Source organism: Scylla paramamosain, chromosome 22 (assembly GCF_035594125.1).
Source record: "Scylla paramamosain isolate STU-SP2022 chromosome 22, ASM3559412v1, whole genome shotgun sequence".
Taxonomy (NCBI): Eukaryota; Metazoa; Arthropoda; class Malacostraca; order Decapoda; family Portunidae; genus Scylla; species Scylla paramamosain.
The window spans coordinates 9,182,546-9,197,848 of NC_087172.1; the positions used below are offsets into that span (position 1 = coordinate 9,182,546).

At 39.5% G+C, this 15,303-nt stretch overlaps 1 protein-coding gene across 2 annotated transcripts in view; it reads right to left on the reverse strand.

The window, feature by feature from the left end:
- LOC135111515 (uncharacterized) overlaps positions 1–15,303 on the reverse strand; it is a 716,663-nt gene that overhangs the window by 480,964 nt on the left and 220,396 nt on the right. For both annotated transcript variants that reach the window (XM_064024883.1, XM_064024882.1), the window contains exon 38: positions 11,660–11,815. In XM_064024883.1, the coding sequence (XP_063880953.1) occupies positions 11,660–11,815 (156 nt within the window). The remainder of the gene's footprint in view (positions 1–11,659; positions 11,816–15,303) is intronic.

Here is a 15,303-nt window from a genome sequence, read left to right on the forward strand (position 1 = left end):
CTGCATATGCTGTCACCCTTTCTTCTCCGTTGGACTCCTCCGATCACAATCTCATATCTTTATCTTGTCCTATCACTCCAATCCCTCCTCAGGATCCCCCTAAGCGAAGGTGCCTCTGGCATTTTGCCTCTGCTAGTTAGGGGGACCTGAGGAGGTATTTTGCTGATTTTCCTTGGAATGACTACTGCTTCCGTGTCAGAGACCCGTCTTTGTGTGCTGAGCGCATAACAGAGGTGATAGTGACCGGCATGGAGGCGTACATTCCTCACTCTTTTTCTCGTCCTAAACCTTCTAAACCTTGGTTTAACAAAGCTTGTTCTCGTGCTATACATGATAGAGAGGTGGCCCACAAAAGGTACTTAAGCCTTCCATCACCAGAATCTCATGCACTTTATATTTCTGCCCGGAACCATGCCAAGTCTGTTCTCCAACTAGCCAAAAATTCCTTCATTAACAGAAAATGTCAAAACCTTTCAAGATCTAACTCCCCTCGTGATTTCTGGCATCTAGCCAAAAATATCTCCAATAACTTTGCTTCTTCTTCTTTCCCTCCTCTACTTCAACCAGATGGCACCACTGCTATCACATCTATTTCTAAAGCTGAACTCTTTGCTCAAACCTTTGCTAAAAACTCTACCTTGGAAGATTCTGGGCTTGTTCCTCCCTCTCCTCCACCCTCTGACTACTTTATGCCACGTATTAAAATTCTTCGTAATGATGTTTTCCATGCCCTCGCTGGCCTAAACCCTCGGAAGGCTTATGGACCTGATGGGGTCCCTCCTATTGTTCTCCGAAACTGTGCCTCCGTGCTTGCACCTTGCCCAGTCAAACTCTTTCAGCTCTGTCTGTCAACATCTACCTTTCCTTCTTGCTGGAAGTTTGCCTACATTCAACCTGTTCCTAAAAAGGGTGACCGCTCTAATCCCTCAAACTACCATCCTATTGCTTTAATTTCCTGTATATCTAAAATTTTTGAATCTATCCTCAACAGGAAGATTCTTAAACATCTATCACTTCACAACCTTCTATCTGATCGCCAGTATGGGTTCCGTCAATGCCGCTCTACTGGTGATCTTCTGGCTTTCCTTACTGAGTCTTGGTCATCCTCTTTTAGAGACTTTGGTGAAACTTTTGCTGTTGCCTTGGACATATCAAAAGCCTTTGATAGAGTCTGGCACAAAGCTTTGATTTCCAAACTACCCTCCTACAGTTTCTATCCTTCTCTCTGTAACTTCATCTCAAGTTTCCTTTCTGACCGTTCTATTGCTGCTGTGGTAGACGGTCACTGTTCTTCTCCTAAATCTATTAACAGTGGTGTTCCTCAGGGTTCTGTCCTGTCACCCACTCTCTTCTTATTATTCATTAATGATCTTCTAAACCAAACTTCTTGTCCTATCCACTCCTATGCTGATGATACCACCCTGCACTTTTCCACGTCTTTTCATAGACGTCCAACCCTTCAGGAGGTAAACACATCACACAGGGAAGCCACAGAACGCCTGACTTCTGATCTTTCTAAAATTTCTGATTGGGGCAGAGCAAACTTGGTATTGTTCAATGCCTCAAAAACTCAATTCCTCCATCTATCAACTCGACACAACCTTCCAGACAACTATCCCCTCTTCTTCAATGACACTCAACTGTCCCCCTCTTCTACACTGAACATCCTTGGTCTGTCCTTTACTTATAATCTGAACTGGAAACTTCACATCTCATCTCTAGCTAAAACAGCTTCTATGAAGTTAGGTGTTCTGAGACGTCTCCGCCAGTTTTTCCCACCCCCCAACTGCTAACTCTGTACAAGGGCCTTATCCATCCATGTATGGAGTATGCTTCACACGTCTGGGGTGGTTCCACTCATACTGCTCTTCTAGACAGGGTGGAATCAAAAGCTTTTCGTCTCATCAACTCCTCTCCTCTAACTGACTGTCTTCAGCCCCTCTCTCACCGCCGCAGTGTTGCATATCTAGCTGTCTTCTACCGCTATTTTCATGCCAACTGCTCTTCTGATCTTGCTAACTGCATGCCTCCCCTCCTTCCGCGGCCTCGCTGCACAAGACTTTCTTCTTTCTCTCACCCCTATTCTGTCCACCTCTCTAACGCAAGAGTTAACCGGTATTCTCAATCATTCATCCCTTTCTCTGGTAAACTCTGGAACTCCCTGCCTGCTTCTGTATTTCCACCTTCCTATGACTTGAATTCCTTCAAGAGGGAGGTTTCAAGACACTTATCCACCAATTTTTGACCACTGCTTTGACCCTTTTATGGAACTGGCATTTCAGTGGGCATTTTTTTTATTAGATTTTTGTTGCCCTTGGCCAGTATCCTTCCTACATAAAAAAAAAAAAAGTTAAAATCTCCTAGCAGTACTAACCTGTTATTTTTACTCATTATTCTGTCCAAACAATCTCTTGTGCCTTCCAACAGAGTATCATAATCTTCTATCTCCCATGAGCTTGTCTTAGATGGGACATATACCACAAAAAAGGTCCTTAGTCATTTGTGTGTGTGTGTGTATTTACCTAGTTGTGGTCTACAGGAGGGAAGTAATCTCATAGTATAGTGTGTGTGTGTGTGTGTGTGTGTGTGTGTGTGTGTGTGTGTGTGTGTGTGTGTGTGTGTGTGTGTGTTAACTCATATAATCTTTTTTTTTTTTTAAGTGTAGCTATTTTATATATATATATATATATATATATATATATATATATATATATATATATATATATATATATATATATATATATATATATATATATATATATATATATATATATATATATATACATATATATATATATATATATATTTTTTTTTTTTGCAGAAGGGACACTTCCCAAGGGCAACAAAAGTCCAATAAAAAATAAATAAAAAAAAAACATACTGAGATGGCAGTCCCAGAAAAGGGTCCAAAGCGGTAATCAAAAATTGAAGGATGTGTCTCGAAATCTTGAAGGAATTCAAGTCATAGGAAGGAGGAAATACAGAAGCAGACAGGGAGTTCCAGAGTTTAACTGAGAAAGGAATGAATGACTGAGAATACTGGTTAGCTCTTGCATTTAAGAGGTAGACAGAATAGGGATGAGAGAAAGAAGAAAATCTTGTGCAGTGAGGCCGCAGGAGCAGGGGAGGCATGCAGTTACCAAGATCAGAAGAGCAGTTAGCATGAAAATAGTGGTAAAAGACAGCTAGAGATGCAACATTGAAGCGATGAGAGAGAGGCTGAAGACAGTCAGTTAGAGGAGAGGAGTCAATGTGACGAAAAGCTTTCAATTCCACACTACCTAGAAGAGCAGTATGAATGGAACCCCCCCAGACATATGAAGCATACTCTATACATGGACGGATAAGGCCATTGTCTCAGAACACCTAACTTCATAGAAGCTGTTTTAGCTAGAGATGAGATGTGAAGTTTCCAGTTCAGATTATAAGTAAAGGACAGACAGAGGATGTTCAATGTAGAGGAGGGGGACAGTTGAGTGTCACTGAAGAAAAGGGGATAGTTGTGTGGAAGGTTGTGTTGAGTTGATAGATGAAAGAATTGAGTTTTTGAGGCTTTGAACAATACCAAGTTTGCTCTGCCCCAATCAGAAATTTTAGAAAGATCAGAAGTCAGGCATTCTGTGGCTTCCCTGTGTAAAATGTTTACTTCCTGAAGTGTTGGACATCTATGAAAAGACATGGAAAAGTGCAAGGTGGTATCATCAGTGTTGGAGTGGATAAGACAAGAAGTTTGGTTTAGAAGGTCATTCATGAATAATAAGAGAGTGGGTGACAGGACAGAACCCTGAGGAACACCACTGTTAATAAAGTTAGGAAAACAGTGACCGTCTACCACAGCAGCAGTAGAATGGTGAGAAAGGATACTCGAGATGAAGTTACAGAGATAAAGATAGAAGCCGTAGGAGGGTAGTTTGGAAACCAAAGCTTTGTGCCAGACTCTATCAAAAGCTTTTCATATATCCAAGGCAACAGCAAAAGTTTCACCAAAATCTCTAAAAGAGGATGACCAAGACTCAGCAAGCAAAGCCTGAAGATCACCAGTAGAGCGGCCTTGACGGAACCCATACTGGCGATCAGATAGAAGGTTGTGAAGTGATATATATATATATATATATATATATATATATATATAGAGAGAGAGAGAGAGAGAGAGAGAGAGAGAGAGAGAGAGAGAGAGAGAGAGAGAGAGAGAGAGAGAGAGAGAGAGAGAGAGAGAGAGAGAGAGAGAGAGAGAGAGAGAGAGAGAGAGAGAGAGAGAGAGAGAGAGAGAGATAGATAGATAGATAGATAGATAGATAGATAGATAGATAGATATAGATAGATAGATAGATAGATAGATAGATAGATACAGAGATAGATAGACAGATAAATAAATAGATAGATAGGTAGATAGATATAATTTTCAGTCTGTAGAACACCACCTCCTCTTCTGAACCTCATCTTCTTTTTCCTCACTGAAACTAAGGTGTCTGAGGCAACTGACCATAGGCCCTTTTCTGTTCCCTCCTACTTTGTCTATCCTCATTTTCAATCCAAAGCTGGATGTTGCGTTTATGTGTGCAACAACTTAACGTGCTCTCATGCCCACGCTCTTGAATCTTCCAAGTTTTCCACCATCTGGCTATGACTAGAATTACTCTCAAACTAAATTTATCTGTGCTGTATACCTCTCACCTAACTCCTCTGACTAAAAGAAATTCTTTGATTACTTAACTTCTAAAGTGGAGCACTTTCTGACTCTTCCATTTTGTAGAGATCTCCATTCTTGGACACTTCAATGTTCACCACCAGCTTTTCCTCCCTTCACAGACCACCCTGGTGAACTTCCAACTTTGCTATCCTTCACAATCTAGAGCAAATGGTGCAATACCCTACTCACATTCCTAACCATCTTGGAGATATACCTAACATTCTTGACCTTTTCCTGACCTCTAATCCTTCTGCTTATGCTATCACCCTCTCTTCTCCGTTTGGCTCCTCCGATCACAATCTCATATCTGTATCTTATCCTATCGCTCCAATCTTTCCTCAGGATTCCCCTAAGCAAAGGTTTCTCTGATGTTTTGCCTCTGCTAGTTGAGGGGACCAGAGGAGGCATTTTGCTGATTTTCCTTGGAATGACTACCGCTTCCGTGTCAGAGACCCATCTTTGTGTGCCGAGCACATAACAGAGGTGATAGTGTCTGGCATGGAAGCGTACATTCCTCACTCTTTTTCTTGACTTAAACCTTCCAAACCTTGGTTTAATACAGTTTGTTCTCATGCTATACATGATGGAGAGGTGGCCCACAAAAGGCACTTAAGCCTTTTATTGTCAGAATCTCACACACTTTATATTTCTGCCCAGAACCATGCCAAGTCTGTTCTCCAACTAGCCTTCATTAACAAAATCTTACAAGATCTAACTCCCCTCGTGACTTCTAGCATCTAGCCAAAAATATCTCAAATAACTTTGCTTCTTCTTCTTTCCCTCCTCTACTTCAACCAGATGGCACTACTGCTATCACATCTATCTCTAAAGCTGAAACCTTTGCTAAAAACTCTACCTTGGACTATTCAGGACTTGTTTCTCTCTCTCCTCCACCCTCTGACTACTTCATGCTACCTATGAAAATTCTTTGTAATTATGTTTTCCATGCCTTCGTTGGCCTAAACCCTTGGAAGACTTATGGACCTGAGGGGTCCCTCCTATTGTTCCCCAAAACTGTGCCTCTATGCTTCCATCTTGCCTAGTCAAACCATTTCAACTCTGTCAACATCTACCTTTCCTTCTTGCTGGAAGTTTGCCTACATTCAACCTGTTCCTAAAAAAGGTGAATCCCTCAAACTACCATCCTACTGCTTTAATTTTCTGCATATATAAGATTTTTCGATCTATCCTCAAAAGGAAGATTCTTAAATATCTATCACTTCACAACCTTCCATCTGATCACCGGTATGGGTTCTGTTATGGCCACTCTACTGGTGATCTGGCTTTCCTTACTGAGTCTTGGTCATCCTCTTTTAGAGATTCTGGTGAAACTTTTGCTGTTGTCTTAGACATAACAAAAGGTTTTGATAGTCTGGCACAAAGCTTTGATTTCCAAACTACCCTCCTATGGTTTCTATCCTTCTCTCTGTAACTTCATCTCAAGTTTCATTTCTGGCTATTCTATTGTTGCTGTGATAGACGGTCACTGTTCTTCTAAATCTATTAACAGTGGTGTTCCTCAGGGTTCTGTCCTGTCACTCACTCTCTTCCTATTATTCATTAATGATCTTCTAAAGCAAACTTCTTGTCCTATCCACTCCTACACTGATGATACTACCCTGCATTTTTCCACATCTTTTCACAGATGTCCAACCCATAACACCTGACTTCTGATCTCTAAAATTTCTGATTGGGGCAGAGTAAACTTGGTATTGTTCATTGCCTCAAAAAACTCATTTCCTCCATCTATCAACTCAACACAACCTTCCACACAACTATCCCCTCTTCTTCAATAACACTCAACTGTCCCCTTCTTCTACACTGAACATCCTCAGTCTGTCCTTTTCTTATAATCTAAACTGGAAACTTCACATCTCATCTCTAGCTAAAACCACTTCTATGAAGTTAGGTGTTCTGAGACGTCTCTATCAGTTTGTTTCACCCCTGTTTTGAACCTTCCTATGACTTGAATTCCTTCAAGAGGGAAGTTTCAAGACACTTATCCTTAAATTTTTGACTACTGCTTTGGACCCTATTCAGGGACTGGCATCTCAGTGTTATTTTTTTTTTTTATTAGATTTTTGTTGCCCTTGGCTGGTGTCCCTTATATAAATAAATATATATATATATATATATATATATATATATATATATATATATATATATATATATATATATATATATATATATATATATATATATATATATACACACAATCTGAACTGGATACCACATTTCATCTCTGGCTAAAACAACTCCTATGAAGTTAGGCGTTCTGAGACGTCTCCACTAGTTTTTCTCACCCCTCCAGCTGCTAACTCTGTACAAGGGCCTTATCTGTCCATGTATGGAGTACACTTCACATGTCTGGGTGGGGGCCTTCCACTCATACTGCTCTTCTAGGCAGGGTGGAATCAAAAGCTTTTCATCTCATCAACTCCTCTCCTCTAACTGACTGTCTTCGGCCTCTCTCATCACCACAATGTTCCATCTCCAGCTATCTTTTAATGTTATTTTCATGCTAAATATTCTTCTGATCTTGCTAACTGCATGCCTGCCTTCCTCCTACAGCCTTGCTACACAAGACTTTCTTCTTTCTCTCACCCCTATTCTGTCCACCTCTCTAATGTAAGAGTTAATCACTATTCTCGATCATTCATCCCTTTCTCTGGTAAACTCTGGAACTCCCTGCCTGCTTCTGTATTTCCACCTTCCTATGACTTGAATTCCTTCAAGAGGGAGGTTTCAAGACACATATCCTTCAATTTTTCACTACTGCTTTGGACCCTTTTCTGGGACTGGTATCTCTGTGGGTTTTTTTTTTTATAGGATTTTTATTGCCCTTGGCCAGAGTCCCTCCTACATAATATTATATATATATATATATATATATATATATATATATATATATATATATATATATATATATATATATATATATATATATATATATAACAGAAAATGTCAAAACCTTTCAAGATCTAACTCCCCTCATGATTTCTGGCATCTAACCAAAAATATCTCTAATAACTTTGCTTCTCTTTCTTTCCCTCCTCTATTTCAACCAGATGGCACCACTGCTATCACATCTATTTCTAAAGCTGAACTCTTCGCTCAAACGTTTGCTTAAAACTCTACCTTGGACGATTCTGGGCTTGTTCCTCTCTCTCCTCCACCCTCTGACTACTTCATGCCACGTATTAAAATTCTTCGCAATGATGTTTTCCATGCCCTCGCTGGCCTAAACCCTCAGAAGGCTTATGGACCTGATGGGGTCCTTCCTATGATGTGTGACGTGGGAGAGGATGAGATGGTGGAGCATGTGGTGCTGGAGTGTGTGAAGTAAGCCAGACACAGAGATGAGATGATGCAAGTGGTGATGAGGGAACTGGGGAGCATCAGAGTGGAGAAGACAGGAAGGGAATGGATGGTACTGCTGCTGGGACTGTGTGGGGAGATGAATGAAAGGATGATTGAGGCTGTGAAAGAGTTCCTGGAGAAAATGTGGCATGCTAGATGTAGGAACTAGTGGTGTGATAGATGTTGTATGACCCTGTAAGCCATTTTCTGTTTGTTGTTCTTTTTTTCCCTACAGGAGTGCTGATGCAAAGGCCTGGCTTGGGAGGAATCCTGAACCTCCTGTAAGATCAAGATCAAGATCCAGGTGTTCAGGAGTTATCCTTTGCCACTTGTGTTTCTTTTGATGACCCCAACGCCATCACTATTGGACAACTGCATTTTTCCAGTAGCCTTTCCCAGCAGCAAGATGTCTAAGTGTTATAATCACCTTCATTTTGCTGGTAAGTGTGTTACTCTTTTTTTCTGTTCTTATGTAAGGCTTCCCTCACTACATTGGTGACAAAGAGAATGCCTGCATGGTCTAAACAGTATCTTCTGATGAGTTCTGTGTTAGTAAAGTTCATCCAATACATCCTTTCTGGATAATTTGTGAGCTGGACATGTTGTGAAGCAGCCATTGGCTATGGAAGCATGTCATAAGTCACTAAGGCTGAGTAGATCGGTGTCTGAGAACAGATTAATCTATTTTACATTGATTCCTATCGGAAAAATAGTTCCAGTTTTCAAACATTTCAGATTTTGAACGGCATTCAGGAATGAATTAAGTTCTAGAACCAAGGTTCCACAATATATATATATATATATATATATATATATATATATATATATATATATATATATATATATATATATATTGAAGAAAAGTTAAGGGTGGGATGTCAAGACACTTGAGGTCAATATCTGAAGATTCTTTGAGCAGTCCGACCCTGGGAAATATGCAGTTCCCTCCCCAGACAGGGACTCTGAGGGTAGTGCAGAAGTCACCAAAATAAATTTAGAATTTTTGAGTGAAGGGTGTGGATGTAGTTGTGTGAAGGAAGAGAACTGTCTTAAGAGGTTAGGCCGTGACTGCCCCCTAGTGTCGTGAAACATAAAGGGAAACATTCAGTGACAGGGTCATAGCAAAGTTCACAGCACTTCTTGATCCAGTACAAAACCAGTCCTGTGCTTGAGACCTCGCTGGGAGTAGTTATTGTTTCAGCAGGGGTTTACTGCCTCCTCAATAGGACTCCTAATCTTTATCCTTTTGGGGGAATCTTGCCCTATCTAACCCTATAGGATTTCTAACTCAAACCTAACCCTACAGGGTTGATGACACTAACCCGGAGTAAGAGGAATTGTGTATGATGTGCTTATTCCTAGTAGTGGCCCTTATTTGACCATGTCCCACCAATCTCATCTATGATAGCCCATGTGGTCACCATCTAGTATTTGTGTACAATACATCCACATTTTAAGTAAATACAATGTTCATAAGATGTACAGTAAAATCCCTCTTATCCGGCATCAACGGGACTGCTGACATGCCGGATACTTGAATATTGCCGGATACTTGAATAGAAGTGAAATTATGTCCACAATCACCACCCTACACTCACGCATCTTACCATAACAAAGATCAGCTGATCTTAATCAGCAGCTGATCTGATCAGCTGCTTAAGTGTAAGCACAACACGCTTCCTCTTTTCTACAACTTTAGGCATGATGAAGGTGTCAGGCGATAAACAGTGCACACGCGGGACTGAGTCATTGAGTAAACACAGTGCAGTGGGCTGCGGATGGCGCGAAGCAGTGTGCTCTGGTGGCGAGGGGACAAAGTATGCCTCGCGCGGGAATTTTAATCAATTTTATGAGTACACATTGATTTTTTATTGATTTTAAGGCTCGGAGAAAAATGTGCCGGATACTTGAAACTGCCGGATACTCGAATGCCGGATAAGAGGGATTTTACTGTATATACAGTGATACCTCATGACTCAAACTTAATTGGTTCTTTAAGGTTGCTCAAATTCAGAATGTTTGAATTTGGCTGCAATTTATCCCATTCAAATTAATTTTAAAAAAATTAATATATTCCAGGTCCCAAAATCCACCCTTTTTTTTCTCATTCTCATGAGCTTATGTTGTGCCCTGAACACAGAATTGAATGAAATAAACTAGATTATAGAAAAAAAACATAAAAGAAAACATAAAGTACCATATATTTTGGTGTATAAGACAGCACTTGAATCATCCTAGAAAGACACAAACAAGTGGGTTATCCTATACATCAGATACAAAAACAATGACTTTAAAATTTTATGCAAAATACCAATGTAAATAAACACTAACCTCAAAATGATGAGTCATTGAAAGTTCCTGCCATCTAGTTTCAAAATTTTTATTTTGCACTAAAATCCACTCTCTCTCTCTCTCTCTCTCTCTCTCTCTCTCTCTCTCTCTCTCTCTCTCTCTCTCTCTCTCTCTCTCTCTCTCTCTCTCTCTCTCTCTCTCTCTCTCCCTCTCTCTCTCTCTCTCTGTGTGTGTGTGTGTGTGTGTGTGTGTGTGTGTGTGTGTGTGTGTGTGTGTGTGTGTGTGTGTGTGTGTGTGTGTGTGTGTGAAAGTAAGAAAAATCCTGAGAATTGATAAATAAATTCAAATAGAGAATGAAAATGGAATTTTATGAGCATAAGAAAGAGTGAGAAAGGATGAAGCAAAAATGACAGAGAGGGGTCAGGGGAGAAGGAGCATCAGTCCCTTGTCCCTTATCTCTGACAAATAAGGGTATGGGGAGATGCCAGGGAAGGAGATATGAGACCAGATGAAAGAAAAAGGGAGAGAAAAGGAACAATGGGAGGAAGAGACATATGGGGAAGGAGAGTAAATTACATGGAGAGAGAAAGAGAGAGGGACAGAGACTGAAGGAGGGAGGTGGCTGGGAAAGATAGAGGGAGGAAGGATATGGGAAGAGATGGGGGAGAGGGGCATGGAAGGGAAGAGGGGAAGGAAGGGGAAGGGGAGGGAAGAAGGACAGACCGAGTGGTGTCGCCTGAATGAGTGCTCGTGTTCAAATTGGAGGACAAAATTTGTTTGCCAACCCTGTTTGAACTGAGAGTTGTTCAAATTGAAAGATGACTGTATAAGGATGAGAATAACTTATGATATAGTATTGTCAGTGAGACAGTGTGTTGAACACGTACCAGACAACATATCATTGATTGGCCTGTATGAGCTAATAATGGCATCAGAGTGGATAATGAAATTATAGATGTTAGGTAAGATGTGCCTGTGATCAGATCAATCCTGGATATCAAATATTCTATGTACGCCCTACACCAAATTAAAATCCATCTTGGCCTCTGGGGTAGAAAAAAGATCCTCACACACAGCATACCAATGTCTCCACCTCAGTGCCCAACAGCAGAACTGGTTTATCCCAGCTGCACAATATTTAGACAAACATTTTCCTTGTCTGATCCAAACAGCTGATTGCATTTCATGTGGGGAAGCCTTGCACTGACTTTTACAAGATGTTCACATCTACTTTTATGAAGAATAGAATGTTGATAATTTTCAAATTGGGAAGAACATAGAATAGGGAATTCCATAAAATCTCAAGAAATTGCATACCTTCATAACAGTGTCCTTTGTAAAACCAAGAACAATAACTGCTCTCTCTAACTCCTCAAAAGTTGACTCCACTTCAATCCCAGCCTTGAAGCGGTGGGGCAATGTCACTACTTGACCATCCACAAGTACCTCCTCCTCAAGCCACTTTAAGACAATCTGCAAAAAAAATACAAAGATAACAGGATCAGATTAAAGCATACAACTGATTCAAATTTCTTATAAAACCAGTAAAACTCCTCGAAGGCAATTGATGAGCGAAGCAGTCAGTAATGCAACAGTGGAATCACCTCACACATCGCACACTTGCCTAATGTCCAAATCACTCTAGCTCAAAACATTGCAAGAGCCCAATGGTTGTCCTATATACTGAATAGAAAATTTCATTCTGCATTCAGTGGAATGCAGAATGAAACAAAAAGTTGAAAATTGTAGAAAACTGACATTCTGTTTATAAAAAGTTTCATTATGTATTTGCACATGTGCAATAGTGATACAAATTTGACATGCTTTTTTGGTATAACTTGTGTTAATCTTATTACCTACAAAATTTGAGCTTTATCAGTTCATTAGTTGAAAAGTTGATGCCAATTTTGGGCACCCCGCACATAGCGCACTTGCCTAATATTCAAATCATTCTAGCTCAAAACTTCGAGAGAGCCTAATAGTTTTACTATATACCACTGGATAGAAAATTTCATTTTGTATTCAGTGGTATCTATCCACTCTTGTTGAGACAAAAAGGATGTTGTTGAAAAGTGCAGAAAACTGACGGTTTTTACAGAAAAAAGTCACTTTACAAAAAGCTTTACACTGTAATTTGTATTACTGTATACTGTATTAGAGGTTGAATAGTGCTACAGTCAGGCTGGGTTGGGCCAGGCTGGGCCACTCAAAATGAAACAACAACCTCCATAGTAAACTTCACTTCACTCGTAATAAATTGTTATCTTACATATTACAAAACTAACAGGAAGATATTTTCCATGGCAAAGATTTAGGTAACCGTTGTCAACAAACATTATACATTTTTCTTCACACCTGAAAGACACCTTAATTACAACTGCTTTGATTACTAAAGAACAGGGCAAAAAACATGGTGTACTGCTGCTGGGGGAAAAAAACTGTCACGTACATGGTTCACAGGGCATCCTTCATTAAAAAGTCTTTAAGGGAACAAATCCTAAATATTGAAGAGGTATTTGATTATCTAAAAATTAAATGTTTACCTTGGAGAGTAATTCACAAAGGAATATGAATATATCACAGACACCTTTAGCATTGGGCAATCAAAGAAAGAAAAAAATAAACTCCAAAGCAGGCTGTCATGAACATAATCATTTGTGGTTTAAATGTAGAAAATATGCAGATACCAAATTCAAGCTGAAAAGGACCCATGGCATTAAAAGCTGTACCAATCTCAACATCAATAATTGTAAGTTTTATGAGAAAAAATATGCCCTTTGTCAAAAACCCAAGCAAAAAAAAAAAAAAAGACCACCAAAACAAATGTGAAAAAAAAAAACTATATGATGCTAATGGGATGGCTGTTGAAATATGGGGAAATTAACAGAGAATGTTCAGGAATATAAAAAAAAAAAATTTCTAACAAGTATTTTGAGAAATTGCTGAATGTGGACAAAAGTGTGAGACTGGGATATTTGGAAGAGGCACTAGAATTAAATTATTTGGATAGTTAAATGAGACAAGCAGAACTAAAGAGGAAATGCAGGCAGCAGTTATGGGAATTAAAAGTGGAAAAGCACCAGATATGACAGGTGGGGGATATGGCATAGAGTGGTTAATTAGATTTGTTAAAAGTGTTTTCCAACTAGCATGGTATCATTGCAATGGGCAAGTGCATGTGTAGTTTGTTTCACATGCAACCTGCTTCTTATATTAGCATTTACAATGCTTCTCATTACCTAGCCATCTAATCCCACATTCAAAACAAATTAATTTGTATCACACCCTATGGCAACTCATAGCTGCCTTCTTCAGCTAAGGCTAGTGGTGGACAGGACTTGGCAACTTAAGAACCGTATTTTACAGCTTACAAGAAGCACTATTTTTCCTAAAAAAATACCCTGAAAAGCAATTGTGCGTCTTTTAAGACAAATGTTGTATTGTGACACATTCTTGGGACTTGAGGATGAGTAAGATTTCTTTGTTTTATATTTTTAAATTCATATTTTTTAAATTTTTAATTCTTATGAAAATAAAATGACCCTTGGACAATGAAAGATGTATAGTATATTTACTAATCACCAACTACTATGTCATCGCCATATCAACAAAACCAGACGAGTGATTAATGTAAACGACACGCACCACCAGCATGTGGGGTACGCACTGCTTCACTGTTTGTATTTACCAATGGCAGTTTTATTTACATAGTTGTAAATTTGTATTGAGTGCTCCAGCAAATTTGCAATGAGAGCTGAGAGAATAGATAGTTTTATGAAAAGGTTAGATAAATTCATGGATAATGATGACAGATGGTCAAATGTAGGTTTACAGGAGCTGCCTTGTGTAGGTCAACCAGCCTCTTGCAGGCTCCTTGCTTCTTGTGATTTTATGTTCAGTGGTCAGGTATATGGTGAATGTGTTCTTGTATGAGAATGACTTTTTTTTCTTAGAAATTTCTTTCCAATATTAGGGTGCATCTTCCAAGATCCAGCGTCTTGTAAGCTGTAAAATACGGTACTCGTGAATCCGAGTCGTGAGGCTGGCAGACTCACAGGACTCAGTTCCGTAACCAAGTCCAAGTCCCACTCTCCTTGCATAGTTAACTGGGTGGAGAGCACACAGTGAGCACCAGACATTGGATTCAGTGGACTAGCTAGACTAGGTTCCATAACTGAGTCCAAGTCCTGCACCTTCTGCAAGGTGCCCTTGAAAAATCCTTAGTTTAAAATATAAGCATCTTATGATTTAAGAAAGGAAGAGTTGTACTACAACTGGAAAATTTTTACAATGAGATATTTATGATAAATTTGTGTACATTTATTTATGACTGCATTTGTCGCAGCGTCTCCCCCACCCCCATCACCCTCTAAAGCCGTCAAGCCTCAACTGGCATGCTGCTATACAAGCCTCATATATATATATATATATATATATATATATATATATATATATATATATATATATATATATATATATATATACTCGTATATATATATATATATATATATATATATATATATATATATATATATATATATATATATATATATATATATATATATATATATATATATATACACTTATCCCCCAGCTATAGCGGGTTTTGCTAACGCGGTTTAAAGCTATCACGGGAACAATAAAAAACACATTAAATGGGCTAACGCGAATCCTAGTGGAGCTATCGCGGCCCATGAGTCGTTATATGTCCAGGATGTTCACGTGACAGCTACGTCATATTTCTTGGCCAGATTCGCTTGCTAATTGGCTGAATTTGACTGACATATTAGGCCGTGATTGGCTTGCACACTCCCGCTTCCTTATCCAGCCACTCTCCCGCTCCCCCATCCCTCTAGTCCCTCCCGCCACAGTTGACTGAGTGGCACGTGCCGTGCTGAATCTCAAGGTCACGCGTGTGTATCTCGGGACAATGGCCTCTACTCCCCCTCCTGGCCACCCAG